At 43.4% G+C, this 11,643-nt stretch overlaps 1 protein-coding gene across 2 annotated transcripts in view; it reads left to right on the forward strand.

The window, feature by feature from the left end:
• The first annotated feature begins 169 nt into the window (after positions 1–169).
• spag17 (sperm associated antigen 17) overlaps positions 170–11,643 on the forward strand; it is a 31,674-nt gene continuing 20,200 nt past the window's right edge. For both annotated transcript variants that reach the window (XM_080792866.1, XM_080792865.1), the window contains exons 1-14: positions 170–273; positions 1,791–1,934; positions 2,994–3,053; positions 4,373–4,501; positions 4,767–4,947; positions 5,447–5,662; positions 6,109–6,299; positions 6,923–7,078; positions 7,408–7,489; positions 8,272–8,384; positions 9,332–9,526; positions 9,913–10,017; positions 10,256–10,409; positions 10,680–10,952. In XM_080792866.1, the coding sequence (XP_080648992.1) occupies positions 1,830–1,934; positions 2,994–3,053; positions 4,373–4,501; positions 4,767–4,947; positions 5,447–5,662; positions 6,109–6,299; positions 6,923–7,078; positions 7,408–7,489; positions 8,272–8,384; positions 9,332–9,526; positions 9,913–10,017; positions 10,256–10,409; positions 10,680–10,952 (1,960 nt within the window). In that variant the 5' untranslated portion in view covers positions 170–273; positions 1,791–1,829. The remainder of the gene's footprint in view (positions 274–1,790; positions 1,935–2,993; positions 3,054–4,372; positions 4,502–4,766; positions 4,948–5,446; positions 5,663–6,108; positions 6,300–6,922; positions 7,079–7,407; positions 7,490–8,271; positions 8,385–9,331; positions 9,527–9,912; positions 10,018–10,255; positions 10,410–10,679; positions 10,953–11,643) is intronic.

Raw genomic sequence — 11,643 nt, forward strand, 5'->3', positions numbered from 1 at the left:
AACGACGCTTGTGTGGGCAAAGAAGTTTGATACTTTTGTTCAACGTCCTAAACCAGCAGCCACCAGCCAGAAGATTCTACACGGGAACGTTTGATATTATGGTCATAAATAATATAATATAATAATAAAAAGCAGCAGAAAGTGAAGGAAATGCCCGCGAAGAAGCGAATTAAAAGCAGTAATAACAACAACAATACCCAGGCTGTTGTTGCTGGAGCTGCGCCAGTATCCAAAACATGGGAGACAGCTCTCAGTGCTGCACAGCTGGAAGAGGTCTGTTCTGTTCTTGTCCATTTTCTTTCCTTTTGACGTTTGCTAATATATTTTTCTGCTAACTGGCCAGCGTAGCTATAGTGTTATGAATATGATATTATAGGCTATGCTAATTATAGCACTGACTACTTTACTAGTACAAATGTATCTGCTGAGCAGTAAATAGCCTACGAATTGCGCTCTCATCTGCTTAAATACAAGTAGCCTACTTTGAAGCCATGGTCGCCTACTTTGTCACATTATTGACTAAACACTTAGGCTATCAGTGAAGTATAATTACAGTGATGTGCTATTATTTAAAAGGATCCCTGGCTAATAAGACAATTATGCCTTAAAACATTATACTTGCCCTTTACAACTAAAATAAAAACAGTAAAACACCTTAAATACTTTTATTTCTTTCATAAATAGAGAATATTTCACTCAATAATTAGGAACTTCTCCCGTCTCAAGTTGATGATGTCATATGCCCATATGGTCTAGCCCTATGGGATGTATGCAATGAATATGCTAATAAAAACAACTTAATACTTACTAAAGTTAATATGAGCGTCATAGTAATATTTTAAATAAGTTTTATTAGCACGTGCATTCCATCCTTTTAACAGACAGCCTTTAATTTTCTCTTTAATTATCCAGTCAAAAGCCATTGAATTTTGACTGCAAGACACACAAAATTCCAGCCACCTTAGCAGATAGTTAGCCGAACCTTAATTGAATTGTATGATTAACAGTATTTAAAAAAATACTAGTTTAGTAAGTTTGCCGTTTGTGTTGAGTGTGGAACCCATCAACCACTGGGCGAACGATACATTAAATGAGTATATAGCACAGTATAACACATACTATGTAGCCTATGCTATGCTCCATATGGTTTCCTCTATCACATTGCCCCTTCCCAAAAGTGTGTACAACCATGTACAATCCAGATTCGGCACAAACAAGGGACTACATTTTCGCTCCTATGCCACCAAAATGTGGAACGCCCTACCAACAGTCATTAAGACATGCAAATCCCTTGACTCCTACAAAACCGCTCTCAAAGGGCACCTACGGACGGCTGCAATTCGAAACTGGCCCCCGTAAAATCTGAATCCCCCCCACTGCCCCCCCCTCCCTTTTTCCCTCACTGTATATGTTTCTTTTCCCCTTTTACCTCCTTTATGATGAATTCCTGTTCTGTTCTTTGTCTATATAGAAGTGTCTATTTGTACGTCTCTATATGTTTTGATGAATTGAACATGGTGGACCCTCTTGTAAACAAGTGTAATGCTTAATTGGGTCGTCCACTCACAGTTAACAGTCTTTGTATTGAGTTCGTGCTTGAAATGTACTGTAATTCTGCAAACTGTTAATAAATATTTCAATCAATCAATCAATAGTTCTGTAATTGGCCTCTTTAGTCATCTGACTGAAGACTCATACTCAACTCTGAGTGATGGCCGATGATGATTGCATATCATCAACATCGTCCTTGAGATTAAAAAGGTTGAGAATGATGTTTTTGGTGTTGCCAGGACTCATGGAGGGCCAGTGTATCGGTGGTGGTGGGAGACATGGCAGAGGATGAGGAGGACCTAATAGAAGCACTGGGGCTGGCCATGCGTCAGCCACTACGGAGACTCTTCACCCTGTTAAGCTGGGACGACACACTGGCTAAGGTTCTGTGTGTGTGTGTGTGTGTGTGTGTGTGTGTGTGTGTGTGTGTGTGTGTGTGTGTGTGTGTGTGTGTGTGTGTGTGTGTGTGTGTGTGTGTGTGTGTGCGCGTGCGTGCGCCTAGAGGAAGCATTAATAAAATCCCAACCACTAATACATAACATCTCAGAGCTGGGCTATAGGTGCAGACTATTTGTCTATATTGGCAGCCTAGGGCATATGCACAGACTGGTTTTAGAGGGTTCCAACAACTTGGGATGCCTAAAAAGGAGGCAAAAAGGCTGGCAAAGTATTGTGGTGTCTCTGCTATAATTGGCAGCCGTCATATATGGCGGAGACGCTGCTACTTATACCCATAGAGTATCATGAAAACACATTTTACAGATGTAACTCTAATGCACCTGTAATATTTGTGTCCTTTATATGCATATCCTTTGTGTGGACATAAATAAATGGTTAAGGTGTGTGTGTGTGTGTGTGTGTGTGTGTGTGTGTGTGTGTGTGTGTGTGTGTGTGTGTGTGTGTGTGTGTGTGTGTGTGTGTGTGTGTGTGTGTGTGTGTGTGTGTGTGTGTGTGTGTGCGCGCGTGTGCGTGTGTGTGTGTGTGTGTGGTGCCTGCAGCCATAGAGATCGTTCGTAATCCACACACATGAGACCTCGTGTTGAGGGGAGAAACTGGGCTGGCCAGACCTCCTGCCAAGCCAAATACTGATCTATCAAATCTATTTTGTCAGGCTGTGCCTGAGAAGTTATTTAACTGATGGATGGAATGTTGTTGAGTCATAAACTGTTATAATTCCACATCTCCACAAGAGGGCGTTGGATTCCTTGCAATGTGTGCCCAGGTCAGAAGTGGAAGCAAGTGTGTGTGTGTGTGTGTGTGTGTGTGGGGGGGGGGGGGGGGGGGGGGCTATGGAGCTGAGGTAAACCTTGATGACTGAAATAAATGTACAGCATGTAAAATGAAAACCATACTAAGACTGTATTTAATGAATTACGGTATAGCCTTTATACATGTTAATTCGGGTCAAAAGGAAGACCTGATCATGTTTCATTTACCCACAGATTCATGAACTGGGCAGCCCCAAAACCAAGAAGCCGAAGGATGTCCCCATGTTCTATGAGGTAGAGTTGTCTACACTACAGCAGAGGTTGTCAAAGTGGGTTCCGGCCAGGGACCCCAGCAGGGGTTCTTGAGGGGGCTCCAGCAGGTGCCCTGCAGCTAAATTAGTTAATATAGCATAGACATTAATTTAACCACTTTAACCATATTATATATTTTGTCCATTAAAAACTAGCTGATCTACAAACTCACACTGTGTCGCAATGTGTTGTGAGCTTGTAGATACAGTATGACTATGCTATATATATTTTTTTCCTATATGTCCACCTTTTAGTGTGTGTGTAAACATTAAATGCCATTGACAATGAATGGACAATTTTTAGCTCTTATCGTCGTGCATCATCATCACTCACCCCTCAGTCACTTCACACAGGTGTGATGATTTTTAAATTAGAATTTGTGAAAAATTCAGATGAATTATTACATTCTTTACACAAATCTTCCTGTGGGTCCGCGGCCAAATACATATGAATGTGGGGGTCCTCCAAAATGTTTGAGAACCACTCGTCTACAGTAAAAATGTATTTGTGGCGTATCAGGAGAGAATTAGTGTATATCAATCCTACTTCTACATGCACTACGTCTGTACAGTATTATGTGAAAATCTGTGTTTCCACCAAACACATTTATTTATTTAACATTTCAAATCTGCGTCCAGCTCTTGCACTGGTGTTAATTTGAATTTGTATCCACTATCCAGGGACATTTGCATTGCAATTGCATCAGTGGTACTGTAACTATCACTTGCTGTACTGATACGACAGCCTTTTTGTGTCCTACAACAATCTATTTCTGACCAGTTAAGACACCCTTTAGGGCAGACGGCAGACTGCTTGAGTGTACACGGTTTGATGAGGGCCGGGCCTTCATTTTCGGGTCTGTTGAGAATTCTAGTTTTCGCCAGCTGCCGGGCGTTGGGGTGCGCCCGTCAAGAGTTTGAATGGACAGGTATCGGTCAAAAGGGAGACATCGTAGAGGAAGGACGGATGGGGAAGGATCAACATTACGGAATGTCAGAACAGGTCAGCTCCATATATGGAGATCTAAGGGTTTGAGGTTTGAGGTCAGATGTAGAGTTGCTGGCCAATATTGAGGACATCAGGGATCTCCATCCTTGATGATGTCACGTGATGTCACGAGGCGTGGAGTGATGGACGGATGACGGACGGACGGGAAATGCATGTTTTCATAGTAAATGCGACTTGCGGTCGCAATCAATGCATGCTTTTATGTGTGTGTTGTGTGTGTGTGTGTGTGTGTGTGTGTGTGTGTGTGTGTGTGTGTGTGCACGTGCACGTGTGTGTTTGTTTGCACACTGTAGGTGACAGAGCCTGCCAAGGTGCTCCTGGATGCTGTGGAGGAGATTCCCTGTGACCTGATGGCAAAAATATTGAAGTTCCAGCTGCTTGAGATCAAAGCCATTGATCAGCGAAGGAGGGCTACTGAGAAGGTGTGTGCATGCGCATATACGTACCGCAGTATCTGTGTTTTTCTTGTAGCTTTGTGCTTCTTGTGCTAAAAGAAGAAGAAGAAGGAGAAGAAACAAGAAAAAAAACTCACAAGACCTTCACAAATTAGAGGGACAATATCAGTAACCAGAACCTAGGACAGGTGTCTAATATGGTTTAAAATGGAGTTGATGATGTTTGATGAAGAAAGTGAGTTCCTCAGTGAGCTCAGTCTCCTCAGGACGTTGTTGCTATTTCCTTTTTAAGGATGCCGAGGAGAAGGTGAAGGGTATAGCAGGGGGCTCTGCCTCAGCTACCAAAGACAAGGGTGGCGCCAAGGCCCCTGGTGACAAGGCCAAGAAACCCCAGGCGTCTGGCGTCCCTCCCAGGGAGAAGGAAACCAAACTCAAGCGCAGGGGCGAGGACGCGGAGCCACTTAAGTACATTGGTAATTATTACATGTGGCTTTCTACCAGTGGTGTAAAGTAACTAACTACATTTACTCAAGTACCGGTACTGTACTTAAGTACAATTTTGAAGTATTTGTACTTTACTCGCGTATTTCCAATTTCCAATACTTTTACTTGTACTCCACTACATCTCCGAGCCAAAATGTGTAATTAATTTGTATTTGTACCAACCAGGTACAGTACATTATCATCACGGTGGGTTGCTTGTCCTATATCCTTGGTTTTACTGACATTGAAGCATAGGCTATTGTCCTAGCGCCAGTGTTTGTGATCGTGGCCACCACAACCAACCACCACGTTGGAGCTAATCCTGGCCGCACACAGTTGATATTGAGGCTGAGGCTGTGACTGACTCCCCAACCTGACAACCTGGGGTCTGGCTGTCAAGTCAGATACAATTCAAGGACATGGAGTGGAGGAATTGAGTCCCAGTTTACGGTCTGGCTAAAATAACTCTGTTTCTCTGTTCCTGTGCAGATGACGAGCCAGACGATGGCCCACAACACTACATCCTGTTGCTGGGTTTCCATCAGCCCCGGCTCCTGGTTGCACTCGATGCCGTGGGTGTGCATGTAGCCAATGTCATCAAGCTGGGTTCAGAGCGCACACCACATGTCGAGGAGCGACAGGCAACACACACCTCAGAAGGAAAACAATTACACAGACATAATCCCTCTCCAGTTGCAGATGCAGGTAAAAAATGCTGTTGCTATTTATTTTTTATTTTCTTTATTGTTTATTTGAGTTCACAGAAGCTATTCGGTGCTCCAGACATTTATGTGACCAACACAATATGATGATTTTTGATTTTGATCACTTAATGGTGTTTGGTCATACTATTGATAATGAGAGTCTTTGAAGTAATCATACGTTACTTTCGTCGAAATAAAATCTGTTAATGTGATCAGATGTAATTCAATTGTGGACTTGCAGATTAAGCATGTCTGTACCCGTCCTCTTTATTTCAACTGAATAAACAACGTTAGGTGTGCGTGTGCCCCTCGAAAAGGGGCGAAACGTTGTTTATTAGGTTGAAATAAAGAGGATGGGGAGCAGACATATATCGTGTGCGGACCTTCCATTTTTTTGTTCTTCCTTATTTTCTTCATTAAATCACTGCTGCTCCATGGCTCTGCCAGAGATGGAGGTGCAGGCGGTGAGCATGGATTTGGCACGGCGTGCCAGGCAACAGCAGATGTTTTGGTCGGGTCTCGAGCCAGTGCTGGACGGTGGGCCGCCGGTCTCCCAGCTCCATGATGTGGCTCGCCTGAACTATACCGTCTCAGATGCCCCGTCGCATCCCCTCGACACCCAGGACCCCGTGGCCATGGTGAGTTTGGTCTCACCCCCATATGCACCAGTCATCCAGTAACGGTATCATTGGGTATTTCTCTCAATTCTGGCTGTCTGCCTCCAATGTCCTGAGGACGCGTCGCCGTTGCCACCTTATAGCTTTTAACCATTTTAATAACCATTATTTTAAACTTTAACCTGTTGAAAAATAGCAGATCTACAAGCTCATAGATCTGCTATTTTTGAAAGATCATGAAAACGTGCAAATCTTTGAATATATATTCTTTCCCAGGAAACGTTTTTAACTCATATCTTTGCTTTTATGGGGTCCCTGGAACAACCTACTTTCCGATGGGGGTCGGTGGCCAATTGCATATAATGTTTGGGGGCCCTGACATGAAATAGTGTGAGAACCACTGATATAGGAACATAGGTTTTTCAGAAAACTGTAATGATTTAGAAGACATTTGTAGAATCTGGTCTCAGGTAACAATATGAAACCTAGTATCCCTATATTCTGGGCGAAAACAGCACATCTACAAGCTCGCATGCACGCAACACATTGTGACACGTCGTGAACTTTTAGTTCGGTGGGTGTGACGTGTGTGTGTGTGTGTGTGTGTCTAATAGCTGTCTGTGCTTCTGTCTGTATGTGTGTAGCTGGCATTGGGAAGCCGCATCTTTGAAGGCGTGGCCTGTTTGATCTATGACTGCCTGGACTGGCGCCGGCAGTATCAGCATTACCGCCAACACACCAAACTCATCGACATACCCACTGTGGTAAAGACTGCACCACGGCCTGCAATACACACTGAGGTACTACACGCTAGGGCATTCACTTCTAGTCATTTTTACTAGTTGACTAGTTGTCTAGTTTACTAGTCGACTAGTACTAGTTAACTACCTAGACTAGTTGCTTAATGCCCTACTACACGCACGTGCAGGAACGCACGCACGCACCTCGAGTAACGCAAGAAAATGCACCACAGTTCTTATAGTAACCGGTCCAGTTACAAATGTGAATACTGTCCAGTTACAAAATGTACCTGTAGATGCTATACGTTCAAATGAGGGAAATGTATTCGAGAGAGAGAGAGTCATTGCGTGGTTGAATGCAGTTCATTCATACATGTTTTCTGTGCCAGCTTGTCCAGACCCCCGTCCCTACGACACCGACCTCAAAGAAGAAAGCATCCCAGGAGGCCTCCCCACCAATTATCAGCCAAGGTACAGTATGGCTGTTAGTGATACTGTGTGTGTGTGTGTGTGTGTGTGTGTGTGTGTGTGTGTGTGTGTGTGTGTGTGTGTGTGTGTGTGTGTGTGTGTGTGTGTGTGTGTGTGTGTGTGTGTGTGTGTGTGTGTGTGTGTGTGCACGTGTGCGCGTTGGATTTGGTACTTTGTTTCTTCTAACCCTATGGTTCTAACACACAACAACACATCAGTATCTGATGTTTGTGTGAGCGAGTGGCCGAGATTTGGGGTATTGGAATTTGGCATGAGTTTTATGGGCAGTGTTGATTTTGACAGCAAACTTTGAATTAGTTTTAGTCATAGTCTTTTGACTAAAATTAAATTTTTAGTTTTAGTCACATTTTAGTCACCTGATTTTAGTCATGATGGTCACTGACCTCGACTATGCAGACGATCGCCCTGATCTCGGATACAGTCGAGAAAGGAAGGGAGCTACTACTGGCAGTAGAAAAGGAGTGCGGGAAGATCGGCCTCAAGCTCAATGCCAAGAAAACAAAGGTAATGACAGTCAACACCGAGGACAAAACCATTGCCACTGCAGACTCGAGCAAGTCGAGGACGTCAAGTACCTCGGGGCCTGGAGTTTTTATTTGTTGTCGAAATTGTCAATATATTCAGTCACCGTTTTAGTCATCATAGCTTAGTTTCTATTTAGTTTCCATTTAGGTTTCTCGTCAGTGAAAAAAGGTAGTCGACAGACATTTTTCCACTGCCCCTAACTCTCTCTTTCTTTCCTGTCCTGTCTTCACTGCTAACAGAAGCACCTCCTCTCTCCACCGATGTGGACATGCGTTACTATAGCAACCTGCTGGACCTGGTGCCCCCGGAGGCCTGCTCTGTGCCCCTTATCCTGCACTGCATCTTGGAGCAGGTCTGTGGCTTCCATTTGTCTCTGTCATCCCATTTTTAGACCTGAGGATGATTCTAAAAAAATATTCTAAATCCTGACAAGTTTTCTCAAAAACCTATGTTTCTATGTCAGTCGCTCTCAAACATTTTCATGTCAAGGACGCCCAAAAGTATACGTAATTGGCCACCGACCCCATCTGAAAATGTTGTTCCAGGGACTTCCCCAGAAGTAAAAATGTTATATACAGTATATAATATATATTCAAAGATTTGCGAGCTTGTAGATCTGATATCTTTCAATAGCTAAAGTATAACATAATGCTTAAAACACCAAAAGGGGTTCCCGTTCCAAAATGGGTTATATAAACAGACACCCTAAATACTTCTAATACACCAATCCCGCGATTTCTCTGGATTCGTGCTACAGTAGCAACCTCTTTTTCCAACACGAGAAGTCTCCGGTTTGTTTAATGTCATTTAATCCATAATTAATTAATAGTATTTTATTTACTGTTTTTAGCATATATCGTTAGCCTCTGTTGGCTCCCATGGTGTGTGTAGTCATCGAATATCCAAAATCTCCTCGTGCACGCACGCAATCTAAAGCATTTTAGGGCTCAGATTGAGATAAAGGACCATGTTTAGAGCTTTAGTAAAACATTAATTCGAGGTCGCGCTATGCATATTAAAAGTCTGAGCGGCAGATCATGGCCGTGAGGAGCCTGGCGCAACAATGGAGGGCAATTACTTCCGGGTCGGCCAGGATGAGGGCTCTTCTTCTTTGTTTATGTTGAGCATTTCTCTGGCCTCACATTACCCCCTTGACTGTTTGTGTGCGTGTGTGTGTGCGTGTGTGTGTGTGTGTGTGTGTGTGTGTGTGTGTGTGTGTGTGTGTGTGTGTGTGTGTGTGTGTGTGTGTGTGTGTGTGTGTGTGTGTGTGTGTGTGCGTGTGCGTGTGTGTCCATCCAGGTGGTGTCCACCCATCAGTCTCTTCCTCCCCAGGTGACCGATGAGGAGTCCAGTCCCAGCGTTGGTCCTGGGATGGACTACCAGCTGTCCAGCCACATTCTCCACAGCTTCCTGCCTCTGATCCGCACAGACGAAGAGAAAAGCCACATGCTGAACACACTCCTGGCAATGGTGAAGAGTCAACAGGACAGGGGGGTATGGTGATGGTTTTCCACTTTCCTGTTTTATGCCATGTAAAAAGTAATAATAATTATTGATTTGATGTATATGTGCTATAGAAATAAAGCCTTACACTAGTCAGTCAGACAGTCACATTCAGAGTGAGTCACACCTTCACTTCGTTACAGGATTCCCTAATGAATGAAACAAACCTCGAATTAATGTTCTGCTTTTAACTGTGTTTTGTACTGTTTTTAACCTGTATGGCGACCTTGAGTGCCCTGAAAGGCACCTTATAAATAAAATGTATTATTAAAAATGTATTATTATTATCAATCAACCAATCAATCAATCAATCAATCAATCATTCAATCAATTACATATCTCACTCACTCATTCATTTGTTCTATGTGCTGTGTTAGAGGCTGGAGGAGGAGTTTGGAGGACTCCCAAAGAAGACTGAGAGAGAACGCCCCATGGTTTTCAAACAACACGATGAGAGGGCACTTCGCCTGAGGCGTGCAACTGTGAGAGCACACGCACGCACGCACGCACGCACGCACGCACGCACGCACGCACAGATCAAATTTGAATTTCGGTAGAGACAAAAGTTCAGTGTCACTGATTCTACAGCCTTTTAACGGCTTAGAGTATAGTTAAAACTACTCTTCTACACTTACACAATTGCGTGTGTGCGTGCGTGCGTGCGTGCGTGTGTGTGTGTGTGTGTGTGTGTGTGTGTGTGTGTGTGTCCGTCCGTCGTAGGTGTGTCAGGGTTTCGACCCCGTAGAGGTAGAATCGTCCATGATGAGGCGGTCTCCAGTGTGGGAGCTGATCCACTCTTCATCATCTCTCCAGGCAGACAGTGACCCCTGCAGGACCTCACGCACGCTGCAGCTCCTGCACCACTGTGCTGACGGTCAGCAATATACAACCAACTAAACCAGACACACATAGCCGTGGATTTAATATAGGCTTTTCAGTGAGAGATGTTCAGAAAGCACTGAGTTTATGTCAATAATGTTTTGCCTTATATATAGTCAGTATATAACTGACCTACTTATATAAATCTACTCTTACTGGTGTTGCTACCATGATAAGTAAAAGGGTTTATCTTATCTTATATCTTATGTATTATATAACGCAGGCAGGTTCACATATCTTTGTAATACAACCGTATGATTGTCAGATGCCATGCCGTGGCCAGAGGTAGAGCGTGCGCTCCACCAGAGCGTGTTGGAGAGCATGCCGCTGACTGAAGTGGACCCGTGCAGTCTGCTGCTGCAGGCTGGGACCAAACCAGAACCAGGGCCTGAAGTGGACCCGTGCAGTCTGCTGCTGCAGGCTGGGACCAAACCAGAACCAGGGCCTCGTCGGACGCCTCCCGCCATCCCCTGGGATGATCCAATGACCTACGCCAGACAAAGGCTGCGCAACACGCAAGTCAACAGTGGTGGGAAAAGTACTCAATTGTTTTACTTAAGTAAATGTACGCAATTTAGAACTACTTCGTTACAAGTCAAAGTACGGAATTGAAAATGTACTTGAGTAAAAGTACAAAAGTATCTGAATCAAAATGTACTTAAAGTAGTAAAAGTAAAAGTACTCATTGTGTAGAATGTGCCATTTCATTCTACAAGCTACAAGCAATGCAACGCATTGTGAGCTTGTAGATAGGCTATTTTCAATAGATTTTGTACACATTTTTTACTTGTGAAATGGAACATTTTGGTATGGTAGCCTCTATGCCCTACAGAATACGTATCACTGGTTGTTATGCAAGGAAAACATTTAGGGCTGCAACTGTTGATTATATTTCCGGTACTTGGTGATTATTCTGTTGATCCACGTTTCGTTTAATCAAATCATTGAGAAGTGCATTACCATATATTAAAACAAGTTCTACATGAATCGTTATTTTATTTTCAACACGTCACGATCAGACGTGTTGTATGACATTTCCACCTATACGTGCCCAAAATAGAGATTGATTGCTTATCGGTTATTTCATGAACTTTATCGATTATCGTTATTTTTTATAATGTATTAAATTGATTTGTTTTGTTGTTCGTTTTGGAAGGGGCCACTTAACCCCAGTCACGGTTAAATACATACAACTCTTAAATTAACTTTGTCTTTTGGTAAATCTATAC

The sequence above is a fragment of the Protomyctophum bolini genome, assembly GCF_963924005.1.
Source record: "Protomyctophum bolini genome assembly, chromosome: 20".
Lineage (NCBI taxonomy): Eukaryota > Metazoa > Chordata > Actinopteri > Myctophiformes > Myctophidae > Protomyctophum > Protomyctophum bolini.